A 24238-nucleotide genomic window follows, 5' to 3' on the forward strand; every position below is an offset into this window, starting at 1 on the left:
AACATACATGCATATATATATATATATATATATATATATATATATATATATATATATATATATATATATAAACATACATTTTATTTAATTATATATTTCATTCCATTTTTTATATAATTATTATAATTGGGGAAGCAATACATAAGTTTCCATCATCTAGTTGTCATGTTTTTATTTTTTTATCTTTCAGATGAAAACGCCTAAAGAAGAGAGCATGGACTTTGAAGACCGTGGTGACAGAAGGTACAGTGAGATCGCTGTGTCACATGTGATGGTATTTTTAGTAGCCAGTACTGCACATGCAGTTTCACAGATTCAGGCTTTTGATTTAGAGAAATGGCATCAGCAGCCAGCAGCTGCACTTGGAAATGAGTTTTAATCCATTTACGTTTCAAATATGCAATCATAATCTTTTTTTTTTCTTGCCTTTTGGATTTGATGAAAATTAATTCTGATGATTTGAATGTGCACAGTTCTGGACAATATCCATTCCGATTTTCTCGCTACATTGGCTGTCTTTCAGAAAATTAATTTATTTATTGGAAAGAAAGCTGCGGCATGTCAGAAAAGTAATAAGTGAAAAGCATTCAGATCAGACTGGGTGGGACGGGGTCCTGGGGGGATAGAACAGAGCCTGAGGCATACATCTAAGCAAGCAGACATTTAACATAAAATTATTTCATATACTAAAATTTGATATGTAAGATTTTTAGAAAGTTGGACCATCTAAAATCTCTCGTTGGCTGTTTCTGTCTCCCGATAAGAACAGTACGTCTCTAATCAGGGATTTTGACAATCAGGCGCTTTGTAAATCAAGTCCTGCCAATGATTGCAGGTGGGAGGCTGATTTACACGACAGAGGTCAGACTCTAAAACTGCTGAAGGTGTCCTAGTGTTCTTTTACACTTAATCTCTCCCAGAAAGTTCTCTGCTGAATTGAATCGTTTGTTATGGTAATTGTAATTAATTGATTTGTTCTGTTCACCTCCCGCCACATCTGAATCATGCTTTATGGAAATTGAAGCTTGTATCTCTCCGCAATTATCCTTGGGCATAATTACCGTAATTATATAATTATCATCAGTGGCCATTAAGCATTATTGTGTAATCACTGTAATTTAGTCATTGTCATTGGTCAATGCATATCTGTCCTTATGAGTTTATTTATTTATATATATATATATATATATATATATGTGTGTGTGTGTGTGTGTGTGTGTGTGTGTGTGTGTGTGTGTGTGTGTGTGTGTGTGTGTGTGTGTGTGTTTTTTGGTTGTTTGTCTCATTTAGGTCTCAGGTGAATGTGAAGGAAGAGCCAGAGGAAGATCCAGACTTTGTAACAAAAGGGAAAAAGAGGAAAAGAAAGGTGGATAACGCGGATGGTCCTTCTTCTACCTCTGAAGCTCCTTTGTAAGTGTTTGTTTTTCCTAGGCCCTATTTGACCCTATGTGACCCTATACCACTTTGAGATTTGGCTGAGATACAACTATTTGAACATCTGCAAAAAATCCAAATATTGAGGAAAATAGCCTTTAAAGGTGTCCAAATGTCCAAAAATATCTTCATGGAACATGATCTTTACTTAATATCCTAGTGATTTTTGGCATAAAAGAAAAATCGATCATTTTGGCCCATAGATTGTATTGTTGGCTATCGCTACAATATACCTGTGCAACTTATGACTGCCTTTGTGCTCTAGGCTCACATATTTTGCATTTGAGTCAGTGGGGTAAGCTGCACCACTTTTTACTTAAAGGGATAAATCACCCCAAAATGTACTCATCTTTGTCATTCCAAACCTACCACTGACTTACTATTTCAAAAAGACATGTTTAGCTGAATGTCAAAAGCTACTTTTTGTCCATACAGTGAAAGTGGAAGATAACAAGGACATCCGTGGCCACCTTTTATGTTCATTTTATGGAAAAGAGGCAGCTTGGATGTTTAATAGTTAATGGCAAATCTTTTTTTTTTGTTTTGTTTATCAAATTACCATGGTTTTGTGCATCGGAGGTTTACCAACATACATGATAGGGCTGCACGATATTGGAAAATTTTATTGCGATATTTTTCTGCGATTAAGAAATCTAATCAAATTTTTTCTTACAAACAAAAATGGGGTGAGCACACTTCCATTCTCATTTTAAATGATTTAAACATCAGAGTATTATTTAAATTAGAGTAAATTTTTTTTTGTAACTTTAGGATATGGTTTGAATTGTTAACATATTAACTAACATGAACTTACCACTAGCAATACTTTTGTTACTATATTTATATTAATCTTTGTTTATCTTAGTTTATAAAAACATAGCTGTTCATTGTTTGGTAATGTTACTTCACAGTGCATTTACTAGGTTAACAAATACTGTACAACTTTTGATTTCAACAATGAAGGCTATAGCCTAAATGTTGAAATTAACAATGTTGTAGAAGTGCAGTTTAGTAATAGTAAATGTAAAATAATGGTTTAATAGAACATTCTTGTAAAGTGTTACAGATTTTTTTTATACACCAATTCAGACGTCTCGTGTTCAGTGTTGGACAGGTCAGTGTTGTTAAAACCATTCATTAAATTGAATCGGTTCAAAGGAATCATTAGTTCGCGAATCAGACGTGTACGGCACGCGTTGTGTAATTATCTCTGCAGTTTAGGATATCGCACACAATATTTGACAACACAGAAAACATTTCATCACTGCATAGTTTTTTTTTTTCTATACCATCGTGTCAATTGATTTTGCTTAATATGCGCGAGGGAGAGGGAGCAAGACAGCGCTCGTGGTGTTTGAAGAAGGTGAGCTTGTGCGTGCGTTTGATTTTTGCGCATGGCCGGGGCACTCTCTCTCTCTCCCTCTCTCTCTCTCTCTGCTCGTTCTTATATGCGCCCCGTTAAACTGATGGGACTTAAAAACACATGCAAATTATAAACTTTCACTCTATGATGGTTAAGCTGTGCAATTAATCCGCAAATCCCTTTCGTCAAGGGCCGGGGAGCAGCTGGCCCGTACAGTTAGTTAATGAATAACAGATCAACTACGACAGCCTACATCGCACATCCTGCGATGTGACTATGGTGGATTCGTACATCGCGATATCGATGCTTAAATGACACATCGTGCAGCCCTAATACGTGATATGCATTTTATTCCTGAACAAATGGGCTTTTTACATAACTGGATGTAAAATAGCATTTTAGGATGGATTTCAGAGACCTTGCTATTAATTGTCTAGCTTATTTAATTTTAACGTTTCTCAAAGAGGATGGAATTTCTAGTGATAGTCGCCTTTGAATTTTTAGTATGATAAAAGTGGTCATGTGTATTAATCTCAGACAGCTCTTTATGCTGTGCCCATTCTGTATATAAACTGCTATTTAAACATTTGGGGGTTTATGTTTTTGAAAGTCTCTTACTGTTTGTTCACCACGGCAGCAGATATTTTATTGCAAATCCATTTAATTGCCCCAATTATGCCATTTTAAGGTTGCTAATATTGTTTTATGAGTCTCCTAAATAGGGCTGGGCGATATAACTAACGATATGATCATGTGCATTTAGTCAGTAAATCTGGTTCAGTGATTACCGCTAAATCGCCATCACCTGCTTTCAAATGGAGCGGCATTTATTAGACAGAGCCGTAGATCACTGACAAGCTACGCAATATCACACTCCTTATCGAAGGCGATTTATCTGCAATAATGAACGCGATATTGCGTAGCTTGTCAGTGATCTGCGGCTCTGTGTATTAAATGCCGCTCCATTTGAAAGCAGGTATAGGTAATAGTCGAAAAGGCATTATAGGGGTACTTTAAGTATATTTTGATAAGCATCCCATTATGAAAACTCTTTTCTATTTGTTAATCAGATTTTAAAATGTAGTTTTCTCTGGTGATGGAAAATTGGAACTTTCAGCAGTCTTTGTCACATGATCCTTCAGAAAGATGTTGATTTGGTGCTCCAAAAAAAGGATGCTTTACATGTATTGTCTGCTTGCTGAATTTCTCTGAAAGGCCAAAGAAGAAGAAGAAGAAAGCTGCAGAAGAGGGACAGGAAAATTCTGCAACGGTGAAGAAAAAGATCAAGGGAAAAAAAGAAAAGGTGGGCTTTACCCAGAGTGCATTAGCGGTATATTGATTATAGAGGGAAGAACTGATTGGCAGAGTGCTTGCTGAAATGCTAGAAATTGTGATATTTTAAATCTAAAATCTTTAAAAAGGACACATGCTGAGATAATCTACATAAAGGCACAGTCAGAAAGTTTTGGAATACTGTATGTCAGTAAAGTTTGCTTTAACTATAATTATGTACCATGCAGGGTTGATTTAGTGTTAATGTCTTTACCAGTTTTTGTAAAATGCAATTATTATTTTTTTATGTTCACAAGATGAATAGGCATGTTAGCACTTTCCGTTTTATTCACACTAATCACAGAAATGTAATTTTGTTCATTTAATTAGCTTTTGCTATGTATCTAAACTGCCTTCTGCAGGTCAACGTCAACTTCACAATCACCCTCCAATTTGATGGATTTAAAAGACCATATCACAAAGTGATTCCCTGTGCTGGAAAGCCGTCATTTTGTTCAACATCTGTTGCTCTTGACCATTGATGGTAATTTTAGTTTTGCAGAGAGCAGTTTTGGAGAACATTTCTCTCTTGCAGAGCTAAAAATCTTATTTTCAGAAGAAACCTTTAACAGTTTTTTGTCCACACTGCCCCTCAGGAGTTCGTTCTGTCAGGTGTTGTCGATTTGCCAACTGCAGACTAGACATCGGTGCGCTTCAATTTCTCAGAGTAGTTTTATCTTTGGAAAAGTAAATGTTTTGTGTCTCATGTGGATCCACCAGTGTCTCAATGAGAAAAGCTTATCTAAATAGCAAAATGCAATTTGTCACTATTGTATTCCTCCATTGTAACAAATAATACATGTTTAGATATCTATAGCTTGCAAGTTTCACCCCCATAAACTCTCTAAACAGCAAGACTTGCAAACAAACCGTCAACAGCTAAAATAATTTATCCTGCTTTTGCATACATCCTGTTTTTACAGTTTCACAGTTCATACTTGTTGATTTGAGTGTTAATCTTCCTGTCAAGTTTAGGATTGCAATGTTGTGCCAAAAGTGTATTTATAAAAGTTTAGATCTAAAAGTTATCTAGGCGATATGGTCAATTAAAACGTTTTATTTATTTATTTATATATATTTTTTTCTCCCTCTTCCCAGGGCTCAGCTTAAACATTTTTATTGAACTGACATGTATAAGATGTAGTGAACATTGTTATTAAACATTGTGATTTCTGCTAATTTAAATATGACACTAAGGCCATGTTAACTAGCTAAGATTTGCAACTCCTGCAAAATGCAGACAATATTCACAAAATGTGCAAACGATGACTCCTTTTCCCCTTTAAAAGGTGATAAAAGAGGAAGGAGGGCGTTCTGTCTCCACTAAGAAGAAAAAAACCAAGGAAGAGATTGAGGCAGCCAGGGCTCTCAAGATTAAGAAGAAAGAAGAGGAAGAGAAACAAAGATGGAGATGGTAGGCTCTCTGCATGCATCTTCTTGTCTGTATAGAAGGAGCGAAACCTTTTAGCCCAGAAGTTTTGTTTGTCTCTTATCATCTTTTCTCGACTTCTTGACTTTTTCGCAGGTGGGAAGAGGAGAAGTATGAGGATGGAGTTAAATGGAAGTTTCTAGAACACAAAGGGCCGTATTTCCCTCCCAAATATCAAGCCCTTCCAGATGATGTCAGGTTTTACTATAACGGTATGTATTCAGATGTTATAAAGATCTAATTGTGTCCGTTGTACTGGTGCTTCACATCATTTCAAAGCAAAGCATGTTAAAAAGTAAGAGTTTTTGGTCAGAGGGAGGCTAGTTCATTGGTCAATGCCATTCCCTTTAATTTTCTTGGTTTGGGCACGCAGCCCAGCGCAGGGTTGACCTGTTCCTCCGCTGGTGTCAGGTGTACTCTAGAGAGCATAGGAAGAGTCTTTAATCTCTTAGCTAAACTTTAAGGTCAGCTTCCTCTATTAATATCCACTCTGCCATTTACCGTAGAGAGGCGTTTCTTAAACTATAAGTGCATTTCAGAAGGCCCAGGCCATTAATCTTCAAACAATAACCCAGAGGGGGAAGTATTTGGATTTTGTGCCTGAGACTCTGAACGGTAAGCTATAAATGCAGTTTTGATTATATTTGTCCTAGGCCATGATTCTCGGTGATGCATTTAAAGTCTATTTCGCGGGGTGAGCTGGCGAGTCCTGTGGGAACGCGAGTCTGATGACTCATCTTAACGTGGTTATAAAAACCTTCAGCAGTCTTCTGTAGTAGATCTGTGCAAACGATATCGTGTTTGTGTGCTTTTGACTCTTATGTTCTTATGTCTTAAGAGGAAATACGCTAATAAATAAATGAACCAATGTTTATCTGCCGAATTTTCAGAAGCGAACTTTTAGTTATTAGAATGCTTAAATTTAATGCATTCAGTTTTAAAGTATTCCGCTTGCAAGCAGATAGACATGAATGAAATCTCAAATCATTCAGATTATGGAGAAGATATGTAATGTTTTCTTTTCTTTTTTTAAAGATTAGAATAGCGAATTTTGTTTTTGCACCATTCAAACAATGAAACATTTTTTGTTTTGTTTTATTGTGTCCGATTGACACTGTATTATCCCATGAGGCTTTGGGATTCACTATATTTGTGAAGGACTGTTCAATTTAAATAAAAAATAAGTTAGTAATTGTTTTGATATTATGAAATATTACCAATAAATGGCCAAAGTTAAAATTCTGTTCCATGTATTTTTTTGTTCCATACTTTGACCCAACCCACTCATAGCTGGTGTCTTTAGTCGCTAACGTTCTTATAGCGAGTAAAAATGTTCTGTTTTGTTGTAGGAAAGCCAGTGAAGCTCAGCCTGCCAGCTGAAGAAGTGGCCCTTTTCTTTGCTCAGATGCTGGATCACGAATACACCACAAAAGACGTCTTCCGCAACAACTTTTTCAGGGACTGGAGGAAGGTAAACCTTTCTGACACTTGTAAGCCCAGCTCAATCTTCAACCACTAGCTTTAACACTTACACGTTTGTGGAGGCTCTAGTAGGGATGGGTGTCAGGTTATGAGTATGGAAGAGTTATGAAGCTTACAGCATCCCAGAAGGCCTCGGGGCGTATCATGCAGAATTAATTTTGTGCTGCTTAGTGCTCAATGCTCTTGAAAACACGATTTGTGTAAAGGCATTGATATGCTAATCCAGACAACTCGCTTCCTGCATATGAACAAATCCAATTTAACTGTTTTATTATAACACGGAAGCCCCTGCTCGCTTCACTGAGCACAGTCTCCGCCCCGTGCCCGACTGTCAATCTAGAGAACGAGCGAGAGAAGAATTGAAGTGATGAGACACTGGCTCTATTATTATAGTGCTTTTGCAAAGTGTTGTGAGAGCATTGTTGTGTCAGCTTGTTTGTTGCTCGCTGTTTTTCTCTGGGTGATCTGCAGTGTAGCGCTTTTAGCAAACACTTGTTTAAAAATGTTCATTTAGATGTGTCATGACCTTTTGACCCATTTAGTACTCATTAATGGAGACCAAACTTCTGAGTAACATTGGGGGTTCGGTGGATAATGAATTTCAGTGTATGGGTGCCCAGTGTTGTGCACATATTCATTGACTGTGCAGTGCAGACAGCAATTATAAAAATAAGGTCAATGAAAAGTGTTCTGGGAGGGAGGAGGCATGTTTATGTACTTCTTAGCATTTGGTAATTACTGCACATTAGAGACCCGCTACAACTGGGCACCACAGGATGTAATCAGGGAGCAGCTTAAAGAGGTGGTTTACTACGTTTATTTTCTAGGCATGATTGGGTTTATTGGGTGCAGTCTAACATGTGTTCATGCTTCCATTATTATATATTTATAAATAATATGAATGAAAAAAATAAAATAAAAAAATATATATTTATATATATAAAAAAAAAAAAAAATATATATATATATATATATATATATATATATATATATATATATATATATATATATATATATATATATATATATATATATATATATAAGGGATGTAACAATTCACTCAACTCATGATTCGATTCACGATTTTGATTTCAAGATTTGATTCATGATTTTATTTTATTATTTTTTTAACAAACTTTAAGACAAATTATGAATGAAATGTGTCCTTTTATTATTGCTTGGACAAAATGCTGTATATTTCTTTGTGAAATTGAAATATATCAAATAATATACTAATAGCACTGGCATATAATTGCTCTTTTGATGGTTTTGATTGCTTCTGTTGTGCTTATTTGTAAATCGCTTTGGATAAAATAATCTGGTAAATGACAATTTACATATAATGTAAATATAAATAACAAAACTAAATTGAAATTTTAAAACAAGCCCCAAATCAAATAATAAGACAAATAAAATCAATGACACGTCGTTCCTATTACATGACCTACCAGGGTCTGTTGTGTTGGTTCACTGGCATTTCATAAATGCCTTTCTGTGACCTCATGGGATATAGAAATCTTGGTGGAAGTAGCAAGTTATTCACGTACTTTTTGCCAACTGTTTTTCAAATACCATAGATTTGTACTGTACTGTTAATTTTGCTTGCTGTTTATTGCCTACTTTCTAGTATTGTTTTTGTCCATACAATCAAAGTCAGTGGTCACCATGTCTGTATGGCTACCAGCATTTTTTTAATAGCTTTTTTGTAGATTGCATAATATATTCCTGTAAAGTGAGTGCAAGATAGTGTAATTGAAAATATAATTAATGAATATATAGAAACAATGAAATATCCGTTATTGGTGATTTATTTTGTTATTGGTGAGTTTGGGAAACTTGTTTTGGAAGCTATTACTGAATTATATCTAAAATCTCTTTTCTAAGTAGACTTACATTGTGTACATGGCAGATGATAAAAGGGGTATAAAGAAATCCCATAAATTTAGACTGAAGGAGGGACCCTCACAACTACTAGATTCATTGTCAGTTAGTATAACCACTCAGATCATACTCGCAACACAATAAAAACACCCAGAATGTCTTTGTAACTGCATATTAATTCCCCTTTAACCTAAAATGTCTTTGCAGTCTGGTAGTGAGTTTTGCATGGGCAAGATCACTTCTGGGTTGCCATTCATAACAAAACTAGCCCAATAACCGTATTTCAAATATAAACCCTCAAAATACCACTCCCATACCTAATATACTTTTACAGTCACTGTTCTGTTATACACAATTTCAACTTTCCTATGTAGTAGTAATCATAGTAGAGCTCACAAGAAACTCAAAGGCTCTTTACCTGTACTACTCCCTAACAAAACTTAATATCAAGCACAGTTTTATCAATGGAAGTATAGAAAATTAATCAAATATTTCAAGTAGAATACACTTTATGCAGTATATCAAACCTTTAACCCAGTGGGAGAAAAATTAATCTGCAACAACAGTTTAAAAGTAAATTGGAGAAAATTGGCCTTTTTTCATTTGTTGCAACAGAAATGTCCTTTTTACCTTTTTAAATATAGTGACATTTCTTGATTGCAAGTCTGTTGTGCCATTTAATCAATTTGATTTCGTCAACAGTATAGACTCATGGATCGTGCTGTGCTCTTATCCATTGTAATTGGTTTGTGGTCAGTGAGGTTCTCGAGTCTGTTCTTGTGCCATTTTTGGGCCCTTCTCTTACTTTTCCTCTTATTTTACTCTTTTCCTCCCCTCTGTGCTGGGCTCTGCTCCCTGGCTAATGGCCCAGGGGTGCCGTTCTTGGTTCGAGTGCGTGTATGCGTGTGACAGAATAGGGAGATGGAGGGGGGCAGGTCAGAGGAAATTGCTTGTGTGAAGTCCCATGGCGCAGGTTCTCTTCACCAGCCCCAGGAGGAGAGATTAGAGTGAATCAGTGTTGGTGTGACATTTAGCACTGCAAAAGTGCAAGAATAAATCATAAACCGACAAAAGAGAAACACGTATGGCAGTCCTGTGTGACCCCTCCATCCCATACATACTTTTCTCTCCCCTCATTTTCGCTTGTTGTCCTCTTTCTCCTTTCCTGTGCCCCACGGGGAAGCTGTGATCATCACAGATGAGGCGATCTTGGTCCTCTAGAGTTGCTTGGATGATCTTTAGTGTCTCCTGGCGTTTGATGTACAGTACTTGTTGTAATTGCATGTCATGAAACAGGCCATATCCCAAAGCAATTTCAGTGCAAAGGATCAGAAAGCAGGCTTTTTTAATCACTGTGATGTAGACAACTGCTAAAAAAAAAAAAACTAGAAATTGCACACTCAAATGAGTTTAACTTAAAGTAGGGCTGTCAATAGTTAAAATTAGAATTAATTAACATAAAATACCAGTTAATTAATGACATAATTTAAATACTTTCTGAGAAAAGCTCCCAGAAGTAGAGCATTCAGGCATTATTATGGAAGAGGAGTAGATTATGGAATACACATTAAGATAAGAAGTCCATTGATTATTAGCTCAAACAATATAACATGGCACTAGCACTGTCAAGGTCATAGGTCATTCCAGTCTGTCTGGAATAGTGTTGTTTTTGGCGGCCTGTTTTAATCTTTTTTTTTTTTTAGTTATGCAATTCTATTTAAGCCAGTCAATATAGTATAAGTACCTAGTAGTATAGACAAAACCAAATTTTTCTTTTAGCCAAACCCATTTCAAACAAGGTTATCTTATATTATTGTTACCTAAAGGCTGGTTTACACGGCAGGATAATTAGGCCGATTTTAGCCCCGATTCACCCCTTCCGACAATTTTAGGATGCTCCGATTATCGTAAAATAATCTGATCAAATATTCCTGCCGTGTGTGGTTTGTTAAGACCGCTCTCCTCTGCTCGGAAGAACGTCGGGACCGCTCCGATCTCAAATCGGGGATATCCAACATGTTGGATTTATTTGGCCCGATTTCTTCTCGTGTGTGGTGTCCCCCGAGGACAAACAATCACGCGTAGCCTGTGGACTGTGGCGTGTAGCCAATCAGAAAGCGAGGTGACGAGGCGGTGAGGAAGTTAGTTACCGGGAAACAAAATCAAAACAGCCAGCGTATATAATATAACAAATACAAATAAAGTCGATGGGCATAACTACATCCACAACTGCAGTCCACCAGAGTACATGGAAACGAATATATGAACGTTTATTTCAACGGTTATTAATCTGTGTAGTACGTAACAACATTTCTATGAGATAAAACAACAACTTTCCTCCATATCATGATGTAGCAAGTATAGTCCATGCTCGCGTTGTCTCCACCTCTTTGACCATTGCCTTTTCTTGTTTTTCTTATGTTTTTTTTCCGTTAAAAACAAAGCACAAACTATGGCCACTGCGTCCTCTTCGTCCGCCATGATTGTTTACTCTGAAGTCACGTTTGATCTCGAGGGATTTTGCGAGATTTCCAGTCTTACCTGGGAATGCTAGGGAGTCAAATCGGTTCGTGTGTGATGTGTTGATATTGCCGTGTGGCTGCACACCACACACTGAACGACCAAAACTGTTAGACCCGTGATTTTTTTTATCGCCGTGTGTGGGGTCTCTCAGGTTTGGAAAATCTGCCGACAATTTTAAAATCGTCCCGTGTGAACCAGGCCTTAAACTCAAGAATACATCCATTCCAGACACGGAAGACTCGCTGATTTGAATTTACACAATTTATTTTACCAACAACCATGTTAGAAGTACACACATCGGCCCCTATCTTTGTGTCACACTTAACTTTGTTTGTTGTTGTCTTCTAAACAATGCCACAAGTGGGGCTTGAGGAAGTGACGGTGCATGCGTCTGCGCAGTGCGACCTGATGCAGCCCTTGAAGTGAGACACAGGAAACAGAAATACTGCATAATCATAATGTGACTAAACCATGGACTTTCCGTTGACTAAAGCAGCACTATTCTGGAATGAGTTGAAGAAACAGAACAAATTAAGACAGACTAAATCCAGAAGAACTGTGGCAACATCTCCAAGGTGCTTCAAGAAACCAACCTCCAAAGCTACAGTATTGGAAAAAGTTTTAGGCTCTTGTGTAAAAATGTAAATGAGGATACTGTCAAAAAATAATATCATAAATAGATTTTCTTCATCAGTTAACTTCTTTTAAAGTCCCCCATGGTGAACAAGTTTTTTTTATGTTGTTTATTTATTTATGTGGTGTTTTTAATATGCTTTTAGACAAACCATGTGTCAATCCATTTATCAACACAATTTCTTAGTATTTTCTCCTTAAAACTGTAGTTTCCCAAAGGAAGTCACAGAAATGGGGTTTGAAACAGCCTTCGGTTTGTATTTGTAATTGGTAATCGAATCGAAAGCTTGTGAACGAGAATCCAATCAAATCGTGAAATGTCAAAACCCAGCTCTATAATCCTTCTTGTAACAATTCTTGCTGCTGATACAGAAAAAGACCAAGTTCTGATGCAGTATGTGAAGTTCTTGTGGTTACGTGTGTGTGTTCCTAAAAAACATCAGGGTGTCTGTGAGCCTTTTCTGGTTTTCACACATACACGCTTACCCAAGGTCAACCAAAGTTCACTTAGTTCAAGCAATTTGTGCCTGGTCTATCACCCTGTATGGATACAAAACGGCGCCTTCAGCTTCATACTTATCAGATGTCTGGTAGACATATGAAGTGAGCAGCAACTATCTTAAATGCCCTATTTGGATGAAACTAGTTTTCCCTGAGGTGTCAAGTTAAATTAGTGTTTCACAGCCTTTAATATTGATTTGAATCCCCTTCAAATCTGTTTTTCTCACCCAACCTCAGGACAAAATTTGGTGCAAGTTATCTGCTTTTTTTTATTCTCTGGGGTCCTCTCTGAGAAACGAAGTGACATCTAGGTAGGAATGTCTGTGTTGTGTCACTGTGCTTCTCCTAATTTATTTTGACCTTCGTCGAAAACAGCACCTAAAGCAAACTTGCTAGTTTCACTGCCTGGTGAACCTTTAATATGGATTTAGACCTTTATGCCAACTTTCTATGTAAAATAACAGTGGGTGGTTCAAGTTCTGCTGGCAATCTCATCTGATTTGGAAATAAAATTAAATCGATAAGGAAAGTTGCTGTTCAGAACGGCAACCGTAGAGCAGCATCTGGTCTGATTCTCAACACCTATTAATTTTTTCTTTTAATTATGTGCATACTGTTATAACTAGCAGCACATGCTGTTTAACCTGTTAAATGTCACCCCGTCCCGTATACGGGACGCCTACGTTGACTATACTATATTACAATCGAATTTAATCTAATCTTGACAAACTATATATCGTTGGAAAGGTCTAAGACTCCCAAATATATATTATACCAATATTTTTTGTTAAAAATTATGTAGGAAAAGTAATAGATCAATTTATGACAAGAGTGCACCCTCAAAAATCTACATTACAAAAGGAGCTTTGACCTTTGTTAAAAAAAAAAGACTTCCTCGTTGCCTTTTTCTCTATCACATTTTAGAAATCATCAGAAGTTATATATCACTTGAAAACATAAAATCTCAAAATTCATCCTTTAAAACCCATTTTAAAATCCGACATTGCATTACCATGTAAATGGCACATCAAAATCATGTTACAAAATGTTTTCAGTCATGAAATATAAAAATTTAGGTTTGTATCATGCACATTCAAGTCTATCTTCAAAAACGTGAGTGACAGTTAACAGGTTAAAGGTTTGGTGTATTTCAGTGGATTTCACATTACATACTGGTAACAATGTTGTTATTATAATTAACTACTATTTAAAAAAAAAAGTTAGAATAAAGCTAAAATAAAAAAAATAAATACAAGGTTAAAGAACTAACTAAAATAAGTTAGATGAAATTTATAACAAAATAAAAAGTAAACTACAATTAAAATGAATTATAACTGTTAATATTAATAAATAATCAGGCAATAAACAATCTTAGTAAATACTACAGAGATCCAAATCCTAGCTCAAACTGCTAAGTCTTGTTTTTGATGGTTTTCACATTCTCTTCTCCACAGGAGATGACTTTGGAGGAGAGACAGCTAATAATGGATCTGAACAAGTGTGATTTTGGGGAACTCCACGCTATGCATAAACAGAAGGTGGAAGCCAGGAAGAACTTGAGCAAAGAGGAGAAGTTGGTAAGTGTTTCTTCATAACATCTGAATGTTTTAAATCCAAAGTTACAATCTTTGCTCCTCGGATGTTCCTCTGAATTCATAAATGTTTTCCAGGTTAAAAAAGAGGCCAATCAAAAAATTGTTGAGGAGTATGGATACTGTGTGTTGGACCACCATCGTGAACGCATCGGGAACTTTAATATTGAACCTCCAGGGCTTTTCCGAGGCAGAGGAGACCATCCTAAACAGGGAATGCTGAAGAAGAGGGTTCAGCCTGAAGACGTCATCATCAACTGCAGCAAGTGAGGCTTTGTCATAACAGTCCACTGTCAGCTTTGCTTTTTCAAGCCGTATTATATGTTCAGAAGTGGGATCATTGCTGTAGCACTCTGGCATGAACGCAAGGCCTAACAAAAGCATGTCACGGATATGTTTCATAGAAAGTTGGGGAAAAAAAGCTTTTTACCCTTAAGAGCTCTTTTGAAAAAACAAACGTGGGCAATATCAAGTACTGTTTCACTCTGCAATCAGTGTGTTGTGTTCAGAGGAAGCGTAAGGTTTGAATTTACTCCACAGGGACTCTCGTATCCCAGAACCCCCAGCTGGTCATCGCTGGAAGGAAGTTCGTCACGACAACACCGTAACATGGCTAGCAAGCTGGAACGAGAATGTGCAAGGATCTTGTAAATATGTGATGCTCAATGCCAACTCTAAACTTAAGGTACATATTATAGTCTCATAAATAATAAATATTACTGTCAAATTCATGTCAGATAATAAAAATACTGTAATAAATACAGTAGTCCACCATGTATTTGTTCATTGTTTTATTAAGGGATAAGTCTGAAGCACACCATAAAATAATTATAGCAATTTACACAGGGCTAGTAGTATATACAGCTGTATATACAAATACACACCTAGGTATCGGATCAGTACTCGGTATTGGCCGATACCCTGAGCCCAGGTATCGGAATCGGAGAGAAAAAGGGTATCGGCACATCTCTAGTATAAACTACCTTGATCAAACCATTCCAAAAGGACACTTCAAAACAAAACAAAAACTATGATTTGTTGTTTATATGTTGGTTGGTCGGACAAACTTTCTTTAATCCAAGTTAAAGGATCTTGGTCTTATTATTCACTTGATTAAAATGTACTTGTTGCCCTCTTCCTTCTCTCTGCCTGTACATTCCTTCATTTCCAGCTCATCTTCACGTCCTCTTCACCACCTGACTGTCTGTCTCTGTCACCTTGTTAATAATAGATGTGATTTGATGTCGCGTTTTAGCGCCGAGCGCGGTCCAATCAAACAGAGCAGACGTGTATTCTCGCGTTATGCCGAATCACGCTCACTTAGTTTCAGCTCAGCACCTCATCTACACCTTCGTTCCACTCACTTCCTCTCCCTAATTAAATTAGGAAGCAAAGCGATCCTTTTCATCAGAACTGAGTGATGGACACCTCTCAAGAAACGTACTAATCATAACTGAAGAAGAACAGATTCACCACACCGTTTCCAAAGCACTTCGTCACTTTGCTTTTCTTTCCCGAGTCCTTTCATTTGTCTGCTTCCTTTTGCTTTATATGTGCTGAATTAGTGAAGGTTAAATTATTTTTACTATGTTGGTCTCTATGCTGTTGCTGTGACAACAAAGTAACTAGTGGCTGGATTCAAACAAACCTGAGGTTTGTTTATCCAAAGGTAAATACAATTTTTTTTTTTTATTTGGACTTGTGTATTTGTATTACTCTTCTCATCATATAATTTATTTTCTTTCTTGAAAATCACATTAATTCATCATATGACCTAGTGTGTGTTATTTTGAAGTCAATCTGTATGGTAGTTAATGTACTTTTAGCTAATATATAAGCCTTTGGGATATTTTCTGTTCCCAGCTTCCTGTAAAATTGCACAGGAAAGCCTGGCAAAAAATTCTATTAGTCATACCATTTCATGTTGAGTCTTTGTGCTATTTTTTTAAGTCTCTTGTGAAACAATCTTTTACATCACCTCATAATTCAATCCGCTCCTTTGGAATAAGATGGTACTTTAAAACTGATCATTGGTGGTGTGTCAGGGTGAGCTGCCCCTTGTCAGATCATTTGGGTTTTCTTTACTTTTTTTTGTCTCCTGTAGGGTGAGAAGGATTGGGAAAAGTATGAGGTGGCTCGTAAACTGAAGACATGTGTGGATGCCATCCGAGCCCAGTACCAGGAGGACCTCAAGTCCAAACAGATGGGCACACGCCAGCGAGCCGTTGCCCTCTACTTTATTGACAAGGTCAGGCCACACAAACATAATTTGTTTACTTGCACTACATCAGTGGGAATTTCAATCATGATGACTTTATTTTAGTAAGACCAACGAGTTATAGTGTACCGTTAATCAGTTTGCGTCAATTAAAATGCCTTGTGAGAATAAATACAGAAGATATATCACAGAGGACTGCCTGCTGCATTATATCTGCAGGAATTCAAAGGAGGTTATATTATACACTGACACATTTTCACCCCATGGTTAACTTCTAATGTTATTTGATCTCTTTTGGACTGTGTGTTAATGAAAGTTGAGTTGCCAAATCAGAACAAGATAAGTTTTAAGTTCGACTATAATGAAATCTTTATTTCAAAAGATCAAAGTTCAGTTTCTTGTTATGTTTAATTTAAGTTAACTTATGGAGTTAGACAATAATGTAGTGTTGATTGACGAATAAACCGCATATCTTCGAAAAGTGTGACTCATACAAGGCTGCTTTTATTGACCATGTCTCGTAATTGTGACTTTTGCTACATATATTGCAGTTATTTATCATAGTTGCAACTGTTTCACATAAATTTGCCGCAATTATACATAACTTTTCTCATAAGACCAAATTACAATTGCAACTTTTTCGTATTTGCGGCTATTTTTCATAGTTGCGACAACTTCTCATATTAACATATTTCAATCGCAGCTATAATTGTGACTATTTTTCATGATTGGAACGTCTTATCTCACAATTGCAGCTTTGTTTCCCATAAAAGCAAGCACCAACAATGCAACTTTTTTGTAATTGTGACTTTTCACAATTGCATAATTTAATAATTTCTTCTAATTTTCAACATTAAAGAAAAAAATGTGTGTGTCTATATTAGGGCTGGGCGATATATCTAACGATATGATCATGCGCATCTTGTCAATAAATGAAATGTTCATAAACAGCTAAGAATTTGCACCGATGTTCTGGAGATGATGTCATGTCTGCATGACTCAGGTGTATGTGTTTGTTAAACTCTTCAGCTGGCTCTGAGAGCAGGTAATGAAAAGGAAGAGGGCGAGACGGCAGACACTGTGGGTTGTTGCTCACTACGTGTGGAGCACATCACTTTACATGACACACTGGAAGGTCAGAAGTGTGTGGTAGAGTTCGACTTCCTGGGTAAAGATTGCATCCGCTACTACAACAAGGTCCCAGTGACCAAAAAGGTAAGGATTTTTTTTTTAAGAGATGACCGATTGTGCTGGCTTGCGTCTATATTTCTGTCTGGTCTGTGTTTTGAGTTGTATACATTTCTAATGATTTTATTACAATTTTGACAATCTTCCATTGACTGTTTAAAATCTTTTTTTTGCCTTTATTTGCATACTGAATTGTGCATGATCTGTTCGCTGTTACATAAATGCAAATCTAGACCTTTTATCAATTACCTCTTTAGAGCACCAGCTGAAAAAAATGTAATGTTTTATGGTAATTTTAGTCATAACAGGTGGGTAGTTGTTATTTTAGCACCGTTCATAGCTGTAGAAAGTATTGTTTCTTCACTGTTCACAGGCAGCAGGTCACACTAGAGGAAAAGTGTGAGGTGTTCTGCGCTCAGCCGCTGGAACTTGTTTGCCTGCATAGGCCTCATAATGTAAATGAGAACATTTGAAAGAAGCTCATCAAGTGAAAATTAATTAGTTTCTGAATATCTCGCAAGTTTATTTGGCGACAGGCAGGCTGTGCGGAAATGTCAAATATAATTGCAGGTATGGTGAAAATCAACCCCTACTTCCTCATCACCCCGTTATAGGCATAATGAATAACAATCTGGATAATGAATAATAATCTGGAAATCATCTTTGGTTTTAGGTTCATTACTATCAATATGCTGTTGTTCCATTTTAATAAAATAAATATCCAGGCGTCTGAGGCTGCATTAGATATCCTTATTCCTAATTTTAGAAATGAAAATGAAAAACAAGAATGCTTTAAAGGAAAATTAATATTTAAGACCATGCACTATTATTAACGCCGTAATTAAGCAGAGTTGTAACATTGATTGTGTAACTCCTTTGTACAGATTTACTCTCTCTCAGAGCATTTCAAATCATGCTGGAGAACATAATCATCTGATTTTTGCACAAACTCAAGTGTTGCTTTCAAACAAACACAAATACTAAGACATTTTAGAATTCACTTGAATGTCCCAGTTCAAGTTTTTACTCAAACTATTATGCTGATAATGTAACTTGTAATGAAAAATGTTCAGCTGTATTGCAAAAATGGAAAAAGAAACATTTTCAAAAATTTTGGACCTGCTTAATCTGGCCATATTAGGGTGAGTGTTGAATATGTGATCATGTTAATGTTGATCTCCCCTCTGTGTGCTTATTAGACAGGACGGTCACCATATGAATCAATCATTAGTACCATACGAGTGTGTTAAATTGGGGAAAAAATTTCCAGAAATATAAATTCTGTCATTGCTTGGCAAGCGGTCTGTTTACTTTATTCTTCATGCATTTGGCTCAAGGATAAATTGTTATTCAAATGAGACTGATTTAAAAGCACCACATCTGCTACCATTAATTAGTTCCATGCATATTTTAGCTGGTTTATTTAGTAGGAGTGGAGGAAAACAGGACTTCTGCGAAATGTCAAATATAATTGAGAGTGCCTCTCCCTCTCTTTCCTTTCCTCTCAACCTCTGTTCTGTGCATACGATAAACAAGCTAACATGTGTTTTTTGTTTCAGGTTTTCAAAAACCTCAAGCTTTTCATGGAAAACAAGCAAGAAGGAGACGACCTCTTTGATCGACTCAATGTGAGTGTAATGTTCTGAAACGGCGGCAGAGTCATAGATTTTTCATTCTGAGGGATACGATTCTCGAGAGACTTGCATCATAAAAGCTCTCACTAAAGGATGGTAGTTTTTCTTTTCAGCCTGGTTTTATATATATATATATATATATATATATATATATATATATATATATATATATATATATATATATATATATATATATATATATATATATATATATATATATAAAATTTCAGTCTTAATTTTTGCAGCCGAAAGATTCTGCCCTCACTGAAGGACAGAGACATGGATTGTGAGAGAAAATTGGAAAACTGTTTGTGTGTGACAGACAGTGAGATAGAGAGAGAGAGAAATGTGCCCTTTCAGTGAGGTCAGGTTTGTAATGGTGGGCCATCGTGGAGGGGGAACGTTAATCTGTACTTTGGGCTCTTCCGATTGACTCAGCGGAAGGCCGAGTGAAGGGGTGAACGAGAGAGGATGTGGCAGAGTAATACTGGCCCTCTTCCACAAAGTGCTGCAAATCTTATTACATGCTGCTTTGCTTTTAAGCTTGTGTGCTTAAGTGTGCATATGATGCTCAGAAAAAAAATAAGTGTCTTTAACTTGGCTGAACCCTCAGTAGAACATACGTTTTATATATTACAGATGCAATGATTAACCTAGCTATCTAAACAGAAACGTTTTAATGAGAGAATTCTTGCATAGGAGGATACGAATAGAGTATTTAACTCACATATTACTTGTTCTATTTCTTTTCTCAGAAGTCTGTGGTAAGATACGCACACAATAAAATGGGAGAAAATTAGGGTTGGGCCGATAGACGATACCGCCGTCCATCGCCAATGGCTGATAGACATCATGATAATGCACCAGCATCGTGATGTTTCACTTATCACTTTCGAGATTTGCGTTCGCACGTTCTCCATTTATACTATGGAGTGGCAGTACTTGGCACACATTTTACAAGATTATATGTTTGTCAGTGGTACTGAGGATCTTCAGATCATTCACCATCGTCCTCAGTCATCTCTCGTTACACAGTGTCTACACCTGGTGTAGCAGAAGGAAGCATGAAGTGCTCCAAGATTTCTTGGTTAACAGGTGCAGTGACTTTGGTTTTCAAAAAACACAATGGACCAACACCAGCAGATGACTTTGCACCCAAAATCATCACAGACTGTGGAAACTTAACACTGGACTTCAAGCAACTTTGGCTTTGAGCTTCTACACCCTTCCTCTAGACTCTATGACCTTGGTTTCTGAAAATAGGATTTTGGACCACTGGGCAACAGTCCAGTTCTTCTCCTTAGCCCAGGTAAGATGCCTCAAGATTGGCTTAACAAGAGGAATACGACAACTGGAGCCGAATTCCTTGACACGTCTGTGTGTGGTGGCCCTTGATGCCTTGACCCCAGCCTCAGTCCATTCCTTGTGAAGTTCACTCATTCTTGAATCGATTTTGCTTGTCAATTCTCATAAGGCTGCGGTTCTCTCGGTTGGTTGTGCATCTTTTTCTTCTACACTTTTTCCTTCCACTCAACTTTCTGTTAACATTCTTGGATGCAGCACTCTGTGAACAGCCAGCTTCTTTGGCAATGAAAGTTTGTGGCTTACCCTCCTTGTGAAGGATGTCAATGACTGTCTTCTGGACAACTGTCAGATCAGCAGTCTAGTGAACCAAACTGAGAGATCATTTTGAAGGTTCAGGAAATATTTGCAGATGTTTTGAATTGATTAGCTGATTGACATGTCACCATATTCTAATTTGTTGATAGTGACTTGGTGGGTTTTTGTTAAATGTGAGCCAAAATCATCAAAATGAAAAGGACCAAAGACTAAAACCACTTCAGTCTGTGTGTATTGAACTTATTTAATACACAATTTGTTGAATTATTGAAATCAACTTTTCATCATAATTTTTTCAAAAGTTTTTGTTTCGTTATTTTATTTTGTGCACATTTGAATGTTTCTTAGAGGGTTGAGTCCACATTGCCATTTCTTTATTTTTGTTCTTGTTTCATATTGTGTAGCTTTTTGTGCACATTTGAATGTGATTTTAAGTCCGAGGTCATTTCTGAATTTTTGTTCTAATTATTTTGGTTTTGTTTCATTTTGTTTTGTGCACATTGGAATGTTTCTTAGAGGCTCGATTCCACATTGTGATTTCTGTATTTTTGTCCTTTTTTATTTCTCTACTAATTATAGTCGTATCCCTATAATACAGCTGTAGAGCTAAAAAGGACATTTAGTCATTTTTATGAGGATGTCCCTAAAAGTAGCTTGTCAGGTTTAGCTAACATTTGAGGGACATTTTGCAGCAGTTGTGTTCCCAGAAGTATAGTTTGGTTAAAAACACAAAAACACTTTGCTGTTCCTTTGAGTCACTGGGTGTCCTAGTCCAAATGTCACAGTGTTCCCTTGTGAACAGTGTCGAACAGACCGACATGTTCAACATGTGTCAAGTGTCTTGCCATGCGCGTCATCAAACATCAGCAGCAATTGACATGCTAGGACACAGCTGGTGTCATTAGCATTTAGCACCTTTAAGAAAACACATCTAGCTTCATTAGAATGCAGATGTGTGACTGTACTTGTATTCCACTGGGTCGCACAAAACCAGTTTGTGAAGTAAATATTTGGATTTTTAGTACTTTGCTCGTAAAGGAAAAGTGAGCAAGGGTTTTACAGTTGAGAAGTTTTCGAATGAGTGTGATGTGGATGCACATCAGACAACTTGCTGGTTGCATAGCTTGTGTCTGGGAGCCCTTTTTGAGACACATCTTGTTGATGTAGCCAGATTTAATGGATGTTTTCTTTATGTCTGGAACATACAACCCATACTCCTGCACTCACAAATCCATTAAAGTTGGAACAAATGCCTGATATCTTTGGAGGAGCAAAAAAAAATGTATATATATTGACCTATTCAGATTTGCTCTTTTAGACATCTGTGTGTTTATTTACGGACAAAAAAGCAACAGCGCCATCTTGTGTTTTACAGTGAAGCTGAATAATAAAATACGACGATTTCTCAGTGTTTGTGTTTGAATTCTAACTTAAATGTCTTGTTTTTGCCTTTCCAGACTCAAATGCTGAATAAACACCTGAGTTCCCTCATGCCAGGATTGACTGCAAAGGTTTTTAGGACATATAACGCCTCCATAACCCTGCAGCAACAGCTGAAAGAACTCAGCAACAGTGAGTGTCTTGTTTTTCTGCCTCAACTTTCTCTCTCCTATTTTCGTCCTCCATTCTATCAGTCAAACTTCAAATGAACATTCAACATCAAGAAGACTAGTACAACTTCCAGATGTTCAGTCATGCCGTCAGTATGGATGTACTGTATGTTGGAACATTTGCTAAAAAGCTTGATTATGATGCCAATATGGATTGCTGTCAGAGTGCTCAAAACAGCGTACATTTTGACAACTGTGAGTCCACAGGAACATATGGATATTGTTAGTCTGACAGTGTGTCCAAACTTTATGCAAGCAACATAATTAACAAAGTTTCTATTTTGCAAAAACAAAAAGGAAAGTAGCCGCAGTTTTACATCAGTGTTTGAGTCATTGCTAACTCATTGCAGCCTCACTGATTGTCCTTCAGTTTTTTGTTGTTGTTTTCTTTTTTTTTTCTCTCAATTTAGTTTCAATTTTTTTTTCTGTTTTATTCCTAGTTTCTATTAATTTTTAAGCACTCATACTTTTAATTTTAGGTTTAATTCTGATATTTTAGGGCTGCGTAAGGTAATGTTTAAAAGATAAATTTCTCAGCCAAGTCTAGTGCTATTTCTGTGGAGAGTTCTTATGTTTAACTTAATTATTATTTTTTTTATACCATGTATTTAAAATAATTTGACTTTGACTTTTTTATTTTATTTTATTTAACAATGTTGTCTGTGTGCAAAGTTTTGGACTTTTTCACACACTTTAAGTGTATATTGCATCAGTGGTTCTTCGGTTTTACACCGCAAGCATAAGTAGAAGCTAATCAGAAAATAACATGATTTCTGGTTTGCAAAGTTTTGTTCCTTTGTCATTAATCATAGCTCGATGGAGCCCAACCAAAAACCACAGAATGTAGCTATGAACAGTTTAAACATCTGTATTCAGTGCTTTTATGCTGCTTCAGGAAAGCCCTATATTGAAAAATGATTGTTTTGTGAATGTGTATATATGCGTGTGTACACACACACAACTGTCTAGCAAAATTTCATGTTGCTCTTTGCTTCAATTGGCCATGAATTAAGACAAAAACTCCTTATTAATCTGGAAAATATTACTTTTATCACATCATGTCTGGTTAGGACACAGTTTGACGAGCTCATTCTAGTTTGTTTGTGCCGCTAGCTTTGGTGTTTTCATTAATTACTGAATTGTGTGTTTGCGCTAATGAGACTGTTGTGTTTGTTTGTGAGTAGTGTAACTATCAGAGTATCTCTAGAGCGAGTGCTGCTGCGTGTGTGTGTGTGTGTGTGTGAGAGATGCTGGGGTGGAGGTGTCGGATCGCCACTGAGAGGAAATCTGTTTTCTGCATCCGCTACAAGCTCTAATTAAATCAGCTCAGTGTGTGGCAGGGTCTCGCCCATCAGGTGCCATGTGCTGTGTGTGTGTAAGTGGTGTCCATGTTGGCTTGGAATTTACAAATTTACAGAGAAACTTGTCCCTGTAATTATCGATTTCTAGCCATTTTAACAATGTTTTTGCTTTTTTCCCTTCATACAAAATGTTTATTTTGATGAACCTCAAACTATGCAGGTACCTGGGTACAACTTATAGGTATAAGGGACCAATTCTCACTGTTATCTAGTTGCTTATTAGCATGCATATTATTAACATTTTTGCTGTTTATTAGTACTTATAAATATATACAGCATTTATAATCCTACCCAATACCTAAACTTAACTCAACTAGGGCCTACCTTACTAACCATTGATAAGCTGCAAATTAGGAGTTTATTTTTGCAGAAGTCATAGTTAAAGGCTTGTTAATAGCGAGAATTGGACCTTGAAATAAAGTGTGACCAGTAATTGT

At 36.6% G+C, this 24238-nt stretch overlaps 1 protein-coding gene across 2 annotated transcripts in view; it reads left to right on the forward strand.

Annotated features, from left to right (window-relative positions):
• The window catches only part of zgc:173742 (DNA topoisomerase I, mitochondrial), a 31071-nt gene that overhangs the window by 2983 nt on the left and 3850 nt on the right, over positions 1-24238 (forward strand). For both annotated transcript variants that reach the window (XM_026287284.1, XM_026287285.1), the window contains exons 4-16: positions 191-243; positions 1291-1410; positions 4013-4100; positions 5419-5543; positions 5655-5770; positions 6908-7029; positions 14033-14155; positions 14249-14436; positions 14711-14855; positions 16275-16418; positions 17418-17603; positions 19136-19204; positions 22288-22402. In XM_026287284.1, the coding sequence (XP_026143069.1) occupies positions 191-243; positions 1291-1410; positions 4013-4100; positions 5419-5543; positions 5655-5770; positions 6908-7029; positions 14033-14155; positions 14249-14436; positions 14711-14855; positions 16275-16418; positions 17418-17603; positions 19136-19204; positions 22288-22402 (1594 nt within the window). The remainder of the gene's footprint in view (positions 1-190; positions 244-1290; positions 1411-4012; positions 4101-5418; positions 5544-5654; positions 5771-6907; positions 7030-14032; positions 14156-14248; positions 14437-14710; positions 14856-16274; positions 16419-17417; positions 17604-19135; positions 19205-22287; positions 22403-24238) is intronic.

This window comes from Carassius auratus, chromosome 18 (assembly GCF_003368295.1).
Source record: "Carassius auratus strain Wakin chromosome 18, ASM336829v1, whole genome shotgun sequence".
In the NCBI taxonomy this organism is placed as follows: domain Eukaryota; kingdom Metazoa; phylum Chordata; class Actinopteri; order Cypriniformes; family Cyprinidae; genus Carassius; species Carassius auratus.